At 40.0% G+C, this 20,209-nt stretch overlaps 1 protein-coding gene across 2 annotated transcripts in view; it reads left to right on the forward strand.

Annotated features, from left to right (window-relative positions):
- Positions 1–18,479, forward strand: part of smurf1 (SMAD specific E3 ubiquitin protein ligase 1) — a 124,436-nt gene extending 105,957 nt beyond the window's left edge. Inside the window, exons 17-18 of one of the 2 annotated variants that reach the window (XM_068002884.1) lie at positions 9,692–9,776; positions 10,396–18,479. In XM_068002884.1, the coding sequence (XP_067858985.1) occupies positions 9,692–9,776; positions 10,396–10,495 (185 nt within the window). In that variant the 3' untranslated portion in view covers positions 10,496–18,479. The remainder of the gene's footprint in view (positions 1–9,691; positions 9,777–10,395) is intronic. The other variant, XM_068002885.1, reaches the window with a different exon arrangement.
- Positions 18,480–20,209: the final 1,730 nt, after the last annotated feature.

Here is a 20,209-nt window from a genome sequence, read left to right on the forward strand (position 1 = left end):
TATCTCAAAATGTGAAAAAAATCCGAGCGAGCACTCTGGATTGGCTGCACACCCCACGTCAGCTTAATAAAGAACAATTTACTTTATGAAACGATAGAAAAGGGTATGTGAGAACAGGAAATTATTTTAATGGGAGACTTCAATCAACCAAATATGAACTCTGAAAACCAAAGTGTTTAAATTCAGGTTTGGTAAATGTAAGTTATGCGAAACTTCCTAAATCATTAAAATCTAGTGCATAGGTACAACATGTAATGAAAAAGTTGAATGGAATGTTGGCCATTATCTCAAGGGGTTGGAATACAAAAGTGAGGAAGTGTTGCTTCAGTTGCACAGAACCTTGGTCAGACCCCATCTGGAGTATCGCGTTCAGTTTGGGCACATAAAGAAGGATTTATTTAACTTGGGTACAGCGCTGATTCACCAGAATGATACCAGGGTTTAAAGGGTTAAATCATGAGGACAGGATGCATAAATATGGTTTGTATTTCTTTGAGTTTAGATGGTTGAGAGGTGATCTAATTGAGGTCTATAAAATGATACCAGAATTCGATAGGTTAGATACAGAGAAACTACTTCCTCTGTGGGGGAATCTGGAACAAGAGGGCATAATCTTAAAATTAGAGCGAGACCATTTAGGAGTGAAATCAGGAAGCATTTTTTTATGTCAAAAGGTTAGTGGAAATCTGGAACTTTACCCCAAAAGCCTAGGTCAATTGGAATGTTCAAGACTGAGATCGATAGATTTTTGTTGGGTAAGTGTATCTAGGGCTATGGAGCAAAGGTGCATAAATGAAGTTGAAGTACAGATCAGCCATGATATAAAAGAATGACGGAACAAGCTCGAGGGGCTGAATGGCGTACTCCTGTTTTTATGTTCCTAAGAGGATCGTCAGACAAGAGGCTATAACTGCAAAAGATGCAAATAGGCTCAAATCTGAGGATGAACACAAGATAGTTAATTTTCTGAATAATTACTTTCTCCAAGTGTATAAAATCTTGAGTTATGGAGCAACTTTGGCTTTTCAGCCAGGAAAGGAGGCGCCTGAGAGGTAGACAAGATAGTTAAGGGTATGGAAAAGTTAAATCTGGAATATTACTTTAAATTAAATTGTAAGTAAAGCAAGGAGACAGAGATTCAAAGTAGTAAAAAGGCAAATTTAAGACTAATCTCAGGAACCTTGGACCTGGTCCTGTGTAATGAGCCAGGATTAATTAATTAATGTCCTAGTTAAGGATCCCCTTGGAATGAGTGACCATAACATGGTTACATTCCATATCCAATTAGATGGTGAGAAGGTTGGTTCTCAAACAAGCGTACTGAGCTTGAATAAAGGAGACTATGATGGTATGAGAGCGGAATTGATTAAAGTGGACTGGGAAGATAGATTAAAGGGTAAGACGGTACATGAGCAGTGGTGTTCATTTAAGGAGTTATTTTACAACTTTCAAAAAAAAATTCCACTGAGGAAAAAAGGGTTTAAAAGAAATGACAGCCATCCGTGGCTAAGTAAAGAAATTAAGGATAGTATCCGACTAAAAACAAGGACATATAAGGTAGCTAAACTTAGTGGGAGGATAGAAGATTGGGAAGTCTTCAAAAGACAGCAAAAAGTAACTGAAGGATTGATTAAGAAAGGGAAGATAAATTATGAAAATAAATTAGCAAAAAATATAAAAACAGATAGCAAGAGTTTCTACAGTTATATAAAAAGAAAAAGGGTGGCTAAGGCAAACGTAGGTCCCTTAGAGGATGAGACCGAGAAATTAATGGTGGGAAACGTGGAGATGGCAAAAATGCTGAACAAATATTTTGTTTCAGTCTTTACGGTAGAGGACACTAAGAATATCCCAACACTGGACAAACAGGGGGCTCTGGGGGGGAGGAGCTAAATACGATTAAAATCACTAAGGAATTGGTACTCAGTAAATTAATGGGACTCAAGGCGGATAAATCCCCTGGACCTGATGGCTTAAATCCTAGGGTCTTGAGGGAAGTGGCAGTGGGGATTGTGGATGCTTTGGTAATAATTTTCCAAAATTCTCTGGACTCGGCAAAGGTCCCAGCAGATGGGAAAACTGCTAATGTAACACCCTTATTTAAAAAGGGTAGTAGGCAGAAGGCTGGAAATTATAGACCAGTTAGCCTAACATCTGTGGTGGGTAAAATTTTGGAGTCTATTATTAAGGAGACAGTAGCAGAACATTTGGATAAACATAATTTAATAGGACAAAGTCAGCATGGCTTTACGAAGGGGAAGTCATGTCTGACAAATTTGCTTGAGTTCTTTGAGGACATAACGTACAGGGTGGATAAAGGGGAACCAGTGGACGTAGTGTATTTAGACTTCCAGAAGGCATTCGACAAGGTGCCACATAAAAGATTATTGCTCAAGATAAAGAATCACTGGATTGGGGGTAATATTCTGGCATGGGTGGAGGATTGGTTATCTAACAGGAAGCAGAGAGTTGGGATAAATGGTTCATTCTCGGACTGGCAACCAGTAGCCAGTGGTGTTCCGCAGGGGTCGGTGCTGGGTCCCCAACTCTTTACAATCTATGTTAACAATTTGGAGGAGGGGACCGAGTGTAACATATCAAAGTTTGCAGATGATATACAAAGATGGGAGGGAAAGTGGAGAGTGAGGAGGACATAAAAAACCTACAAGGAGATATAGACAAGCTGGGTGAGTGGGCGGAGATTTGGCAGATGCAATACAATATTGGAAAATGTGAGTTTATGCACTTTGGCAGGAAAAATCAGAGAGCAAGTTATTATCTTAATGCGGTAAGGATGTTCCCAAGGATGAGTGAAACTAGAACTAGGGGGCATAATCTTAGAATAAGGGGCTGCTCTTTCAAAACTGAGATGAGGAGAAACTTCTTCACTCAGAGGGTAGTAGGTCTGTGGAATTTGCTGCCCCAGGAAGCTGTGTAAGCTACATCATTAAATAAATTTAAAACAAAAATAGAGTTTCCTAGAAGTAAAGGGAATTAGGGGTTACGGGGAGCGGGCAGGAAATTGAACATGAATTTAGATTTGAGGTTAGGATCAGATCAGCCATGATCTTATTGAATGGCGGAGCAGGCTCGTGGGGCCGATTGGCCTACTCCTGCTCCTATTTCTTATGTTCTTAAGTTCTTCACGAAAAGAATGGTCAACATATGCAATAAGCTTCCAGATAGACTAATGGTGGCAAAGATCATTGAATCATTTAAGAAACAATTAGATGCTGCAATGGGGAAAATGTAGGGACTTCCTGGATGAATGAACCAAGCTATGCTGAATGGCCTTCCTCATCTGTAATGATCGTGACTTGCATTAATGGAAATGGGAGCTCACCCATATACTTAGTGAGAGTGCAACTGCTCCACAATCAAAGTTTCCAGTTTCACTGTCACTGAACAGCATTGGTAAGCTCAGACTCCCTTAGTGTGGAACTCCCTCTCAACCTGTATACACCAGAATTTAATGGCGTGAATGTAATCGACGGCAGAATCACAAAATGATGCATTTTTATTGAAAAATGGTTCATTTTGAAGAATGTTTGCAGCAAACAAAACTTTTAAACAAAAACCTACTGTAGTCACAGCTTTTTTGGGGGAAAATAATATTTTGCTCAGTTTCTGGCAGTGCAGCACGAGAGACATTGGGACAAACTTCTGTGTGACCACTTCCATTGGGCAGGAGAGGGATTGAGTGAGCCCACTGCCCGTCTGATGAAAGCGCTCCAAAGCCGGATCTATTTGCATGGTCAGGCCTTGTTACCATTTTGTTGGAGCACCAAACTGGTTCAGTAATATCCTTTTCGGGAAGAAAACCTGCCGCCCTTACCCAGTCTGGCCAATATGTGACTTCAGCCCCACACCAGCGTGGTTGATTCTTAAATGCACTCTGACATGGCCTAACAAGCCACTAAGTTGTATCAAACCACTACCAGCGGTTCAAGAAGGCGTCACCATCTTCTCAGAGCAACCAGGGGTGGGCAATAAATGCTGGCCTTGCCAGTGAGGCCCACATCCTGAGAATGAATTTTTAAAAATCTCTTTTAATTGCGCGACTGCCCCGTGCCATCCCGGAGGAAGGGATGAAAAGCGGTCTCATTGGTTGAAGTCTGGCAACAGGTCCTCTGCTCTGCCGTGCTGAGTGGAGAAAACTCAAAAAAAAAATCTAAAATAGGACACCTTGCAAACATATGAACATTGCTGGAAAAAATTGATGGAAGGAAATCTTTGAAGAATCTTTGTACCTTGAAGTACTATTTGTACTTGCCCTGTTACTAATATTGGTCCAGAAATTGCTGGAATGGCACATCTCGAGGTGAGATTTTGATCGGTGAGATTACGATTTTAATGTATAGTTTTTTTTTGTCGGTTTCCCGCTCGACAGGCCAGCCTGGTGGTCGGGCTGGCCGTCAGTCGGATGGGAGAAGAGGCAGGAAGCGGATGTGAGCAGGTAAGTCTTAGATCGGTGGGGTGGGGGGGTCACTGCAGGTAGGCATGTTGGGCCTGGGGAAGCACTCCTGCTCCTCCTGGCCCTACAAGCAGTGCTATAAAGGCACTTACCGGCTGTTTAGGACCGTCTCACCTCCTCTCAGATGGCGTGAAGCAGAAGGTTCAGGAATCCCAGCCGCCAGGAGTTAAAAATAAAAAAGCTGTAAAAATGGAGGCCCGGAGCCTCCTTCCTCGACCTCCTCCGTTAAAAGCGGAAGTGGGCGGGTTGGAGGCGAGTTGGGGTTGGGTTTTAGTTTTTTTTTTACAATTTTTACCTTCCTACCCACCCTTTAGTTGGGTTAAAATTTAGGCCTTTACCTCACCCTTCAGAACACATTACATTTGCGGATCAAATTGCTGGAAATGCGCATTGATGGCGCAGCGATGTCAATGTCACATCTGAGACCTCATGAACGTCAAGCCCAATGGTCTTAACCATTGGAAGAAAAGGATGGAGAAAAAAAACGTGAGAACGATGAAGGAGAAGGAAACAGAATGAATTAGAGTCAAATTCGATTCAGAAAGAGAAATTGAGGAAAAGAGAGTGTATTAAGAGACAGAGAAAAAAGAGACAGAAAGGAAAAGTAAGAAAAAAATTAAAAAGAACAAGCAGAAGAAGGGGACTTTGTAACTCAGTTTTTTTTTATTCGTTCATGGGATGTGGGCGTCGCTGGCGAGGCCAGCATGTATTGCCCATCCCTAATTGCCCTTGAGAAGGTGGTGGTGGGCCGCCTTCTTGAACCGCTGCAGTCCGTGTGGTGAAGGTTCTCCCACAGTGCTGTTAGGAATGGAGTTCCAGGATTTTGACCCAGCGACGATGAAGGAACGGCGATATATTTCCAAGTCGGGATGGTGTGTGACTTGGAGGGGAACGTGCAGGTGGTGTTGTTCCCATGTACCTGCTGCTCTTGTCCTTCTAGGTGGTAGAGGTCGCAGGTTTGGGAGGTGCTGTCGAAGAAGCTTTGGGGAGTTGCTGCAGTGCATCCTGTGGATGGTACACACTGCAGCCACTGTGCGGCGGTGGTGAAGGGAGTGAATGTTTGGGGTGGTGGATGGGGTGCCAATCAAGCGGGCTGTTTTGTCCTGGATGGTGTCGAGCTTCTTGAGTGTTGTTGGAGCTGCACTCATCCAGGCAAGTGGAGAGTATTCCATCACACTCCTGACTTGTGCCTTGTAGATGGTGGAAAGGCTTTGGGGAGTCAGGAGGTGAGTCACTCGCCACAGAATACCCAGCCTCTGACCTGCTCTTGTAGCCACAGTATTTATATGGCTGGTCCAGTTAAGTTTCTGGTCAATGGTGACCCCCAGGATGTTGATGGGGGATTCGGTGATGGTAATGCCATTGAATATCAAGGGGAGGTGGTTAGACTCTCTCTTGTTGGAGATGGTCATTGCCTGGCACTTGTTTTGTGCGAATGTTACTTGCCACTTACGAGCCCAAGCCTGGATGTTGTCCAGGTCTTGTTGCATGCGGGCTCGGACTGCTTCGTTATTTGAGGGGTTACGAATGGAACTGAACACTGTGCAATCATCAGCGAACATCCCCATTTCTGACCTTATGATGGAGGGAAGGTCATTGATGAAGCAGCTGAAGATGGTTGGGCCTAGGACACTGCCCTGAGGAGCTCCTGCAGCAATGCCCCAGGGCTGAGATGATTGGCCTCTAACAACCACTACCATCTTCCTTTGTGCTAGGTATGACTCCAGCCACTGGAGAGTTTTCCCCCCGATTCTCATTGACTTCAGTTTTACTCGGGCTCCTTGGTGTGCCACACTTGGTCAAATGCTGCCTTGATGTTAAGGGCAGTCACTCTCACCTCACCTCTGGAATTCAGCTCTTTTGTCCATGTTTGGACCAAAATGTAATGAAGTCTGGAGCCGAGTGGTCCTGGCAGAACGCAAACTGAGCATCGGTGAGCAGGTTATTGGTGAGTAAGTGCCGCTTGATAGCACTGTCGACGACACCTTCCATCACTTCGCTGATAATTGAGAGTAGGCTGATGGGGCAGTAATTGGCTGGATTGGATTTGTCCTGCTTTTTGTGGACAGGACATACCTGGGCAATTTTCCACATTGTCGGGTAGATGCCAGTGTTGTAGCTGTACTGGAACAGCTTGGCTAGAGGCGCAGCTAGTTCTGGAGCACGTCTTCAGCACTACAGCCGGGATGTTGTCGGGTCCCATAGCCTTTGCTGTATCCAGTGCACTCAGCCGTATCATGATATCACGTGGAGTGAATCGAATTGGCTGAAGACTGTCTTCTGTGATGGAGGGGATATCGAGAGTAGGCAGAGATGGATCATCCACTCGGCACTTCTGGCCAAAGATGGTTGCAAATGCTTCAGCCTTGTCTTTTGCACTCACGTGCTGGACTCCGCCATCATTGAGGATGGGGATGTTTGCAGAGCCTCCTCCTCCCGTTAATTGTTTAATTGTCCACCACCATTCATGACTGGATGTGGCAGGACTGCAGAGCTTTGATCTGATGCGTTGGTTGTGGAATCGCTTAGCTCTGTCTTTAGCATGTTGCTTCCGGTGTTTAGCATGCATGTAGTCCTGAGTTGTAGCTTCACCAGGTTGGCACCTCATTTTTAGGTACGCCTGGTGCTGCTCCTGGCATGCTCTTCTACACTCCTCATTGAACCAGGGTTGATCCCCTGGCTTGTTGGTAATGGTAGAGTGAGGAATATGCCGGGCCATGAGGTTCCAGATTGTGCTGGAATACAATTCTGCTGCTGCTGCTGATGGCCCACAGCGCCTCATGGGTGCCCAGTTTTGAGCTGCTAGATCTGTTCTGAATCTATCCCATTTAGCACAGTGGTGGTGCCACACAACACGTTGAATGGTATCCTCAGTGCGAAGACGGGACTTCGTCTTCACGAGGACTGAGCGGTGGTCACTTCCCAATACTGTCATGGACAGATGCATTTGCGACAGGTAGTTTGGTGAAGACGAGGTCAAGTAGGTTTTTCCCTAGTGTTGGTTCGCTCACCACCTGCCGCAGGCCCAGTCTGGCAGCTATGTCCTTCAGGACTCTGCCAGCTCGGTCAGTAGCGATGCTACCGAGCCACTCTTGGTGATGGACATTGAAGTCCCCCACCCAGAGTACATTCTGTGCCCTTGCTACCCTCAGTGCTTCCTCCAAGTGGTGTTCAACATGGAGGAGGACTGTTTCATCAGCTGAGGGAGGGCGGTCGGTGGTAATCAGCAGGAGGTTTCCTTGCCCATGTTTGACCTGATGCCATGCGATTTCATGGGGTCCAGAGTCAATGTTGAGGACTCCCAGGGCCACTCCCTCCTGACTGTATATCACTGTACCGCCACCTCTGGTGGGTCTGTCATGCCGGTGGGACAGGACATAGCTAGGGATTCTGATGGAAGAGTCTGGGACGTTGGCTGAAAGGTATGATTCTGTGAGTATGGCTATATCAGGCTGTTGCTTGACTAGTCTGTGGGACAGCTCTCCCAATTTTGGTACAAGTCCCCAGATGTTGGTGAGGAGGACTTTGCAGGGTCGACTGGGCTTGGTTTGCTTTTGCCGTGTCCGGTGCCTAGTGGTCCGTCCGGTTTTATTCTTCTTATGACTTTTTTTAGTGAGATTTTACAACTGAGTGGCTTGCTCGGCCATTTCAGAGGGCAATTAAGAATTGTTGTATTGGTCCTTGGGAAGTTAATGAGTGAAACGCAGGGTAGGTGTGTGAAATGTACAAACATTCTTGACCCATTGACCCACAAAATATATAACCAGCAGCTGGGTACATCATGATCAGGAACAGTGGAACTGCTTTCGTAGAAGCATAGGAATTGCTAGACGATAAAAGACCAAGGTCCATCTAATTTGCCATCTATCATCCTGGTGGTCGCGTGATACAATAATAATGGAGTTGTTGACTAATCATAAGTCATAAGCAATCCCATGCCACCTTTTTCCTCCCAAGCATGCTCGCCTTACCGCATCATGTCTCAAACTACTCTTATACTGTATCTCAAAATTAGTTTCTGAAAGAAATCTATCTAATTTGCAGTTGAGTGTCGAAACAGCTTTGCATCCTGAGAATTCTTGCCTTCCGACACTTAACAGGAGGGTGGATGGCAAGACTGGCACAGAAATACTGCCAAGACAGATAAAAAACCTATTGGAGTGAGCCCATAGCTTCATTGTTCCCTTTCGGGGCCTCCAAGGTTGGATGTCATGTCATGTCATGTCAGGATCATAAATCACCGTTAACGGGCCTTGACAACATGAGTTATCAGCCCTAAATGGCTGCAGCGAGATTAATTCCTATTAGCGGTGTAAATCCAGCAATTTCATGACACGCAATTAATTTCAATGGGGAGGCTCACAGCGAGATTGCAATTTTTTTGGTTTTCTGGAGGCAAACGTTCAGCAATTTATGGAGAATCGGAACTCATGACATATTTCTTCTTTGCCGCAATTTGCTGATTATTGGAGAGTAAGTGCCTCTTGATAGCACTGTCGACGACACCTTCCATCACTTTGCTGATGATTGAGTGTAGGCTGATGGGACAGTAATTGGCCGGATTGGATTTGTCCTGCTTTTTGTGGACAGGACATACCTGGGCAATTTTCCACATTGTCGGGTAGATGCCAGTGTTGTAGCTGTACTGGATTTTTTTACGAACTAGTAATGGTGGTGTCATTAATTTGATATTTTTCCAGCAGTTTCTGGGCCAATATTCTTTCCTGTGGACAGTGTTGCCAGAATATAAGCAATTGTTTGGTTGGCTGGTCTAGGTATCAAAATGTTCAGTTGATCAAACATTAATTTTACAAGGTCCCATCAAATATTGTTGTACAGTATTACAGTACTTAACGTCTTGTACTATTGATAGTGAGCTATTAGGTGTTCGGCCAAAAATCAGGTGTTGTAGTATTTGCTTTCTCCTCCAGCCCCCTTGACCGTGATCCTTTCACTGATGTTGTGTTGAATTTTTATAGCATATATGATGAAGTAAAATGAGCATTGTGTTTGTCCTGAACTACTTTTATACTTGCTGTATAAGCACTTTATCTGCGGGTGCTTGGTCCTGTCACTAGGTGCAAAGGGCAAAACTTTTCATTTGACTGAACATCTATCACCGTGCACATTATAAGTGTACTCCATTGCCAATCTTGCACAAAGTGAAGACTGTTTTGCTACTTGCTGTATGGTTTAACTAGATTTTGTATCTGTAAGGTTCTACAGGTGCTGCAGGCCCAAGACTTTTTACCATCCATCTGATTGATGCCAACACAGAGAACCTTCCCAAAGCACATACTTGGTGAGTTTCTCTGTTACAAAGTGCCAAGCATTCAAAACCTAGTCATATATCTGTAACTCTCAAGTCAATAGTTTACAAATTATATCCTTCAACCACAGTTGATTATTTAATATATAAAATGTATTGCCTGCTTTTCCAACATACTCAAAAATGACATTAATGTAAGGCACTGGATATGCATATTTGTAGCCTTTGAAAGATCCTTTGTTTATAAGTTGTATTCAGTGAAAATCTTTTTATGAAGGTCATAAGAGTACATCAGTGTCTGTAATGAATTGTTACCCTGCAGGTAATTGGATTGGCTTGCTGACCTTAAGCTGTTGCAGGATTATTCAATCATGGGATCCTAATTTAATCTGTAACATTACAAATTACTATTAATTGATAATTCAGTGCAATGATGTATTCAGTGGATTTGTTTTTCTGATCAAGTGGATAATTATGCCTTTAACCTTGCTGCACATGACAAGCTAGCAATAGGGACCCCCTCTCCAGAACAAACTCTGTGCCACATTGAGATTATTTTTCTTTGCTTACTACATAGATCAGAGATAAATTTAATCACCTGTGACCAGTAATGTCTCTGTGTTTGCTTACTTATTGTTTCATCTCTCTTCAGCTTTAACCGTATAGACATTCCTCCTTACGAGTCCTACGAGAAACTCTATGAGAAGTTGTTGACAGCAGTTGAGGAGACTTGTGGCTTTGCAGTGGAGTGAAGTATATGAATACTTGCTTTGAAGCTGTTAGGAACACTACAGAAAGGAAGTTCTGTGAGCTTCTTGTTGAACAGCACACTGTATGACCAAGAGAACTAACAATTCACTCACATGGTTACTATAACTTACAAGTGACATAATGATGCTGATCGACTCAAAAGCGGAAAGGCAGTAGGATTTCTAAAAGAGCAAACTAGGAAGCTCACAAGGGAAGAAGATACTGCATCTATAAGACAGAAAAATGGACTTGTTTCGGTTGTATTATACATTTTTAAGTTGTGTGCTTGAAACTTTATTTCAAAAACTTTGCACAGTGAAAGATGACAGATCCTTGCACATTTCACTTCCTTCCCTGTATTCCTTTTCCCTTTCGCTCTGCCCCACTCAAAAAAGTGGTCCAATGGAGACTTTTCATTCTTCCGAAAGCTGAAACTGGCATTTAGAAGTACTGGATGCTAAACAAGACATAGCTCTGTTTATAGCTACAGTATTCCTTTTTTATCAACTCTTTCAGCGCAGGCAGTAAATATACTTGCAGTGTGTTTTAACCAAATCAGATTATTTTTAACCTATATTTTGTTAAAAGAATTATATTCCTCCACAGTATGCTGAGTAACCGTTTTTAAGAATATTTACAAATGTATTTACAAAAAAAACCTAAACATTTTGTTCTAATGAGATGAACCTTTGAGTACTGCAGTCACATTTTGGCTCTAAAATTAAAATTGTAGTCACGTTAAAACGTTTGTTAAGAATAGTTTGAGCTAGGAAATCCTGTGTATTCCTGGAATTCCATTTCATTATGCACATAAAATAGAATATCAGTTTTACAGAATTTGTGAAGAGCTGTATATATTGAAACCCGGAAAGTTTCTTTCAGTACTCAAAGGCTTGATCCAGAAATGTCCTCTCCAGAGGAGTCCAGCGTTGAAAGAGTTAATGGGGGATAAAATAACAGGCACTGTTTGTAGCTAAGGTGATTTTTCCAAATCCTTTTTTTTGTAAATGTGGTTTGTCTTTAAATCAGCATGTGATTCTTTCACTTTTATGTTCTATACTAAGGTGGGAACCGACAATGGCAGCCTTTCATGAAACGCTCCAATCTTATAAGCAAAGCTCAAGAAATGTGCCAAGTATGAAATTGGTTGACTAGTTATTAAATTAGTTAACCAGTTAAGACTGTACCAATAGATTAGGCAGATCAATGGATAATAAGTTATGAAATCTTCATATCTAGACACTTATATCTATGTTTTAACAATTTGCTGCACCTTTTACAAATGCTGCAAGTTTTGTCTTTTGTTTCTGGATGTTAAATTTGTACTTTGAAAGAAATTATTTTCAATTATTTTTAATTAATATTATGAAATTTTTTTTGGAAACCTAAATAAGTGGAAAGGAAGTAATCTAAATTGTATTAGTGATGTAGGTTAACTTAAAGAGGGTACTGCAGCTTTAAACGGAAACCATTCATGAGTTGATGGCAACCATTGTTTTTATAAATTCCAGCGGTCTTGTACTTTTACCCCTTTTTAAAGAGACAGTATCCCTCTTATTTGATTTTGTTAAATGTGTACAATATATTTCAGACGAAAATTGCATAGCCCTGAACCAACCAGTTTGATGAGAACCATAGTGTAATGACTGTAGAAGGTATTTGGTTTTTATATGTTCGGTAACTTATGGAACTGTGACCAATACCATGTCTGTTTTAAGTCCAACACTATTCAGTTATGGGCTTGAGCAAAAATCAAGTCTACACATTAGTACCTTTTCTATATGTCCATTGATCTCAACTTAGGTACTTGGTCTAAACATGTTTTCCAAATGTATTTTAAAAAAGCAGATTTTTGTAGTATTGTTTTTATAATTCAGGAGTGAACAAGATTTCTGCATTCTCCAAAATCACGGCCCTGAATTCAGAGAGGCAGTGATGTGTTGAATAAATGTTTCGTAAATTCAGAAAGGAAAAGTGATATTACCCTGGTTGATGTCACACGATGAAGGTAGAGACCAAATTTGATCCCTTAAAATCAAGAAGGCATAAAATGTACTTTCTTGTCTAAAATAAGGGATAAGGGTTCTGTCTTTTGCATTATTGAAGCACACCTGAAATTGCATAGTCTCAGGTAATAAAGTTGTGCTAACTGCGTGCACAGGGTTTGCAGTGTATTTACATTTAGTAACCCAGCAGAAAGTTGGCAAGGGCATTTTAGTTCCACAGAGGTTGCAAAGAAAAGTGAGATGCAATTTCATAATAATGCTTCAGCGCACACATTCAGAAGCCTCCATTTCACAAAGTTTAAGAGTGGCATCTAATTTTAAATGCTTATTATCCATAATTTCTCTTGTACTGTCAGACTTCAGAAAAGTTGCCTTCTCTCTGTTTTGCTCAGTGTACTGTATTTGTGCAGCTTTTACCTGTCAGATTTTCTCTAATTAATGGGTCCAAACGCAGTAAGTGATATAATTTAAAGTGTGCTTTCCAAAAAATAGTGATTAACCACGGTGTGAACAGGGCTTTCAAGGTTGTTTTGGTAACAAGGGTGTCAAGAAACTGATATATTCTAATATTTATTCTTTTGAAGAAGCTACATTAGTATTTTTTTTCTTTCTGTTCTAATTCTAAGAGGTCACAGAAAGAGGTCCAGAATAACCGTAATCAGGCATTTTACTTTGATGAGCAATACTAGAAAACAGTGGCATGTGAAGGGTTACTATGTTCTTTTTAAACAAATTAATTGTCTTACTGTAACCTCTTAACTTAATAAACAGGTAACTGTTTGATGTCGAGCTGTCCAAGTTAACCAATGAATATATCTTAGTTTGCAACACAGCCCAAGATACAGATTTTTCAGATTGGACATGTTGAATTGCACATTTCTACTACGAAACTTCAAAAACAAGAGAAATGGGTGTGATTATTTCATTAAAAAGAAACTAAGTAGTCCCAAATCAGAGATATCATGCTGGTATGAATAAAAAGTTAATCAGAGATGCATTTAAATTGATAGTGAGTTTCATGATATTACCAAATTCTTAAATTCAAACTCAATATTTGATCTCTTGCGAAAGCCTTGTTGGCTCATTTTTGGATGTTATGAAATTGGCATGGTCTGTTTCAAAAGTTGTGCTGCAAATTTAAAGAATATCCTGTTACATTTATCACTAACCTTGAAAGCATATGTCAAGTCTTGCTAAGAGATATTCTATTCATACACTAAACTGTGGCCCAAGATGATCAAGGAGCTGGGCTTTCTTTGTGAAATTCCTTTAGTAACTATAATGTCACATATGCTGGTGCAGAAGTGGAATTACATGCACTGTTTGCAGAATTGGGAGATTGCATATTATAAATCTGCTAATTAGCAGCACTACAGTTTTCAAACTTAAGGCCATAGAAAATTTGCAATTTTTTTGCTCTGGACTTTTTCTGCAGGGGAAGAGGTCTTCCTTACACAAACTGCATAAAGCCCCTTTAACTAGGGAAATTATGGTATCCCTGTACTGTATAGGAATACAGTTATATTTTAACCCCATAGTATGACTTCTATTTTCTGCCTTTTCCTTCCCACCCCAAAAAGAATCAAGCCAAGGACAACATAACATGGGTTAAGACAACCACAGCAACTTTCCTGTTGTAAACTTTGGAAGAAGAAACACCAACATTTTCAAGAATTACAGTATTCAAGGATTAATGTTATTCTGAAATATTTGATATCCCATGATACAAATATTGAAACATCTTTTATGTTATAAATTCAAATTGTAATTCCACAGCATAAAGATGAATCCAAGGGTTGTGATTCTTGGTTCAGCTAATCATTGCTATTCATGCAAGCCATTTACACAAGCCACAGCAATGATGGAAGACTTGAACGTTTGACATTATAGCACTTTAAAGTCAAACACTAACATAGTTATCCAGAGCTCCTAAGGAAGTAAATGTAAAATATAACTGCAGTACCTCAAATTAACAGTCAGTTAAATACAGGTTTCTATTTTGTACTTACGTTGGCAATGAAGGAGAAACTGTTTTTTCCCCAAATTTTTCAACTAAATCAAAAGAAATTGGCTACACGAGGAACATTGGTGGGGTGGGGAGGAAAGATTTTTTTAACCATTGACTTCTAGCTAACTGCTTGGCAGATCTAACTACTGCATAACCACAGGGAAGCAAAAGCCTTTTTTAAAATGTATGGATTTTATATATAATGTGTACAGTATGTTTCCACTTCTTGGAAAAAAGAAAGCTTCAGAGTGTATGGATTCTATGCACACTAGAATTTGGTGTTTTTTGTGTTATGGAGAGGATACACTTTTCACAAGTTAATTAATTCTACATCATCTTTGTGCATATGTTATTTTGTGTTTGGAGGGGGAGAGAAGGGCAGGGCAGGGCAATCAGAGAACATAATTGCAAATATGTAGATTTTAGGTCTAAATTTTTCCTGAATTTGTGTAGGATGAATTCAGCTGCAAACAAACAGCTCCTTTTTTAGATACAAAATATTTGTAATTGGAAGGCTTGGGGTTTAATTGCACATAATGCAACAATGCTCAATTAAAGAAAGAACAAGCGTGCATTTATGTAATGCCTTTCTCAACCTCGGTGTCCCTAAGCTCTTTACAGCCAATGAAGCACTTTTTCAGTGCAGTCGCTGTTGTAGGAAGTGTGGCAGCGAATTGTGCACAGCAAGCTCCCACAAAAAAACGATGAAATAAATGCCCAGATAATTTGTTTTTATGTGCTGGTTGAGAATTAACAGAATCAATAAGCAGGATTTTTTTTATATAGGGAAGGGGCATGTGTGACCTGATCTATCCTTCTCGTTTATGGGGAAGAATGATGTGGAGTCTTTTTATTAAGATTTTTTTTGGTTGAAGGGGACATTTTGCTTTGGGCAACCCAAATGTTAGACTTCATCATTTGAGGGGCAATAACCTGAAAACCAGAATTTATACACACAGGTGATGCAGATCAAATACTGACTATAATGAAAAATGCTTCCACGGCATTGCTGTAGGAAATTTTAAGTCTTTTTGCCAAAACCACAAATTTGCACAAAAGAAAAGCATTGCATGAATCAAAAGGAATTTGACTACTAGTAAAGGGAACCAGGAGAGGAGACAAATGACCTGATTTGAGGCTGTTGTTACCAGATATTCCTCTGTTGTAATAGAAATGGCTTTCTGGTTGAATTTGAATTTTCACTTTAGTTATACTTTGGAAAAGATCTTCACTGCTGTGACTGTGATAGTATAGTTATCACTACTGATGCTGAAAAATCAGTAATATAGTATGAGGAGGTTATTGGGCATTTGTTTCCAGTAATTATGCTAAAAACTGCTAAAAGGTTTGTTTGGCAATGTATGTTAGGGCACATTTTCTCCTCAGATATTGTAAAACTAAAATTAATATATCCCCTTTCTATAATACTATACAATGATTTATGGGTTTTAAACAGCAAAATCACTCTCCCGGGTGGGGGACAGAAGAGCGATTGTGCGTTTAGTTCTCTTTTGAATAATTTCATGCATAATAACCTATTTCCAGCTGAAAAGTTATAAATAATATAACTACAATGCAAAGATTATATTTTAGAGATTGAGTAATTGATTTGTTTATTTTTGTAGTATTTTTGCTTCTATCTGCAATGTGTGCTTTCCTGGGATTGAGGGGATGAGTTCAAAGAAACCGGTCACCATGAAGTGGACAAGCGTGGCCTGAGATGAGTAGCCTTCACTTTCACCCCACCTCCCCCATTCTGTATGAAGCGCCAAACTTAATGTTTCCTTCAGTGAGACAGTTAGGGTTGGGATCGTAATCTTAGGTATGAACTGGATCACGCTGCAATGGTTGGATTTCCAATATTGTATCATCTGCGACAGTTCCAGGCTTCATAGGCATAGCATTCTTTTTAAAAGTAGTCATTGGTCACCCCTTGCATACAAACTTTTGTTTCAGTGATAGTTTGATTAAAGTGTCAATATTATTGATGAAAGTAGAATACTGGAACTAAAACAGAGAACCTATCTGCCTCAGACCTGATGTTTCTGCCACTAAAATTATTCAAGTGCTGTAGAAATGCTTAAAATACAATGCAGTCTGGAATGTGACAAATGGCCTTTACCCCCTCTTCCCCTTTGCTTCTCCCTCTTCCCTGACTGAACATGAACAAACTATTATCTCTGAACACTAATGGGAATTTTCTCAATACATTTCTTTTAATTGTTGAATTTTGCTCTGTAGCATGGACCTTTTTTCCCCATTTTATTAAAATATGTTCCCAGCGCACTTTTATGTCTCTTTAGAAATGCCACAGCATTCACTGGAAAGTAATGGCCACACGCTGCTAAAAAAAAAAAGTGGGTGACACCTCTTTATTGCATCCCTACAATTATGAGGAAAAAAAATCCAAATGAATAGGAATGGAGGCCGTTTAATTTTGTCTTTGGGTCAACAGCCCCTTCCCCAAAGAGTTCTTATCAGTGCTGCCATTGATTGCACTTGGCCCTTTTCCCCAGTTGGTCTGTTGTAAAATTTCTGCTCTATGTCTATTAGTGTAAACAATAATAATTTACAGTAAACATGCAAGAATGGGACAAGACCTGAATGTGTAAATGGTTGTAGCACTGTATTTGAAATACATGACTTGCTTTTTTCCTCCTTACAGAATAGTAATAGTTTGGGCTACATTTGGATAGTTATTTTTGTGAAATTATGGTATTTTTGGAGTGGAAACAGGAAGTGAGGAAAGAAACTGAATTCAGATTTCAAGAAATGGGTGGCTAAATTGAGAAGTTAGGGCTTTAATATACAATTATCTTTATTTACATACATTAAGGGGTTGTTTTTACACTTTTTAATTCAGTTCTTTACCCCTCAGTGATTCATGTTCTTCAACTACCCAGATGTCTATTGGCTCAGCCAAGAACTCATTAAATAGGTCACAATTATACTGGTAGATTAAGTGTCTACCACTGGAACTGACAGCTAGAGTGATGTGATGTAAGTAATCAGTGGTGAATGATCATTGATGCTAACATTATTTTGAAGCTATTTTAAATCCTTTGGTTGTGCAATGTAATATAGTAGCATTGCAAAATCAATATCTCACTGTATTAATCTAGGGACATGAGCATTGACTAAAATTCCTCTGGAATTTTAAATTAGACAAAATGTGTGCCGATTTAAGAAAAACTGTATCTACTGTGTATGTATTTGCTACATCCACAAAATGACCCCAGAATTTTCTAATTTGTCCCTTAAATTTGTATAGTGACAAGAATGATACTGCAATAATCGTAGCTTCATAGATATTGGAAGATGCAATATCAGCCAGCCTTATTTTACCTTTCATTCCTTTATTGTGATATCATTGAAAGTATTTGTGCCATTTCCTACATTGCTTGCAGTGGTTTGGCTCCTCTGTCTTGTGCTACAATATACTTATACCTTTTGTCATCTAATAAACACGTATAGAACTTTACCTGTAAGAGTTAGAGGTTCTACTCTGACTTTTGTGGGCTTTTTTGAAATCAGATTTTTTTAGGTGTGAAAATAGCACTCCTGAAGGTAATAATGCTCTGAAGGTCAAATGGTTCAAAGTTGCTTTGCTCCAGTCTTGAAACACACCCAGGCTTCTACATACGAGATCTGTCCTTTTTTATTTTTTCTGAAATAAGCATTATTTTGCGAAATTAAATTGTTTTGACATATTTATTAACTAGTAACTAATCTGAGGAAAATTATTGCTGTTTTACCTTTTTCAGTGTTGCTGCTAAAGTCTTACCTTTTTTAGCACCAGTTTTGTTGTGAACAATGTACAAAATCTTTGTTTTAACTGTGAATCGAGGTATTTTTAATTATTGATGGTATTGAATGAGGTATGGACTGAATTTGATGGCTGGTAATTGAGCAGGATGTTGGACTCGAGGCCACATTCGTTTTTGTTACATGCAATAAAATTCAAACTTTAAACATCTGTGCTGTTTTATACTGCTTTTAAAAACGTGAGTAAATGAATAAAAATATGTCTTAGAATTCAGTAATTATACAAAAGATTCTAATGAATTTTGTTTTAAAAAATGTTTTTTTATTAAATACATAATTCACTCTGAAATGAGCTTTACATTGCAAATCATTAGCTGTGCATGAAGACGACTATTTGGCTATTCCAGCTTATTCATCCAGGAAAAACCTATTGTTTCCCCATCACAGCATCCAGCTGTTAAACGATTCCAAGGTGTCTCCCTCCACTGTCCTACCTAGAAGTCAATTTCATACATTGATCAGTCTTGTACAAGTTTGCCTTATACCTCATCCCACTGTTACAGTGTTAAATCATTGGTTCTTTATGTATTGGCTCTCTCCCAGCCATAGATTTTTGAATCATGACTATGGCATCAGCAGAATGTAAATTCTGCCTCAATACTGGTCATTGCAAACTTCATGGGACAGATAAACAGAGTGGTTCTCTGAATTAAGAGATGACACAGCGACAAGGATATCAATATCTCAACATTTTATGATTATGTGCTGTTCAGATGATTACAATTTTCCTTTAATTCATTGTATTTCACCCTCTGTCTCCATTATAGACACAAGCTCTTTATTCTCCTTGGGAAGGTAAGTGGAATCTCTGGAGTCACGGTTTATCCTAAGTAACGCTCATGGCAGAAGAAAATTGGAGACTAGTTGCCGCAGTTAGGCTCAGTAATCTGTTACCGGAGTTGGTCAGGTACAAGGTACTCTGGGGCTGTGTTGATAATTGAATGGTTAGCCTGGCCCCCAAAGAGATAGATGAACTTGTCACCGGGAATGTTCCCACTCGGCTCCAGATGATTCTTTAAGCCCTGGCGCAGGGGTAGCCAGCCTTTTTAAGCTGAAGAGCTGGAAAAAGAATATTTATCTGGCACAGAACTGCAAGTATTCATGTCCTTTTACGTTAGCTTGGGCCATTGAAGAGTGACGTTAAAATTGGATCCCTGCTGCTGTCCCCTCTACAGAGCTCAGTTTGTTTATATTCATGAGTGCTACCGACAGCACAAAAACAATTAATCTGCTAGACACAGGACTCCCATAACAGTAAAAGTACCATAAAATATACTGTTAAGTACATTACTATGGATATTTTCAGTGTAACTCACGGCACTTTTCCTTGTGATTTTTTTTTTAAGTGACTAGTTTAGTTAACAGGGAAGATTTTCCTTTTTATGTTCCTGCTGACAGCACAAATCGGGAGCTTTATTTCTAATTTCCCAATATGCACGAGTGGAAAAATTACTGTTATAGTTTCCAAAATTTGCAATAATTTAATAAAATATTAAAAAGGAAATTCTAATTGCACACTTGCTATCTCAATGATTCAGCATTATAAAGCCTGAAACCCCTCAAATCTCAATCAACAAGTAATAACTTTGAAGTTGACATCATCATGCACTTAATCCATAGAAAAGTCACTGGGGTTCACCCCCCCACCTTTCCTTGCTACTTTTCTCTCAACACCACTGCTCTGAGCGATGCTGACCACTCAACACATTGCCTGCTGCTCCCCGCTCTGGAAAGTGCTAGTGCCACTCATGAACCGTGATACTATTCCCCGGTAAACTCTTAACTCCGCTCACTTGAAAACTCTAGTCCCACAGCCACCCCATCAGAGAGCTGTCCTGCAGTGAATCGTTGCCTAGTATGAAGAGACTTGAAAAACT

The sequence above is a fragment of the Heptranchias perlo genome, chromosome 22, assembly GCF_035084215.1.
Source record: "Heptranchias perlo isolate sHepPer1 chromosome 22, sHepPer1.hap1, whole genome shotgun sequence".
Classification (NCBI taxonomy): Eukaryota; Metazoa; Chordata; class Chondrichthyes; order Hexanchiformes; family Hexanchidae; genus Heptranchias; species Heptranchias perlo.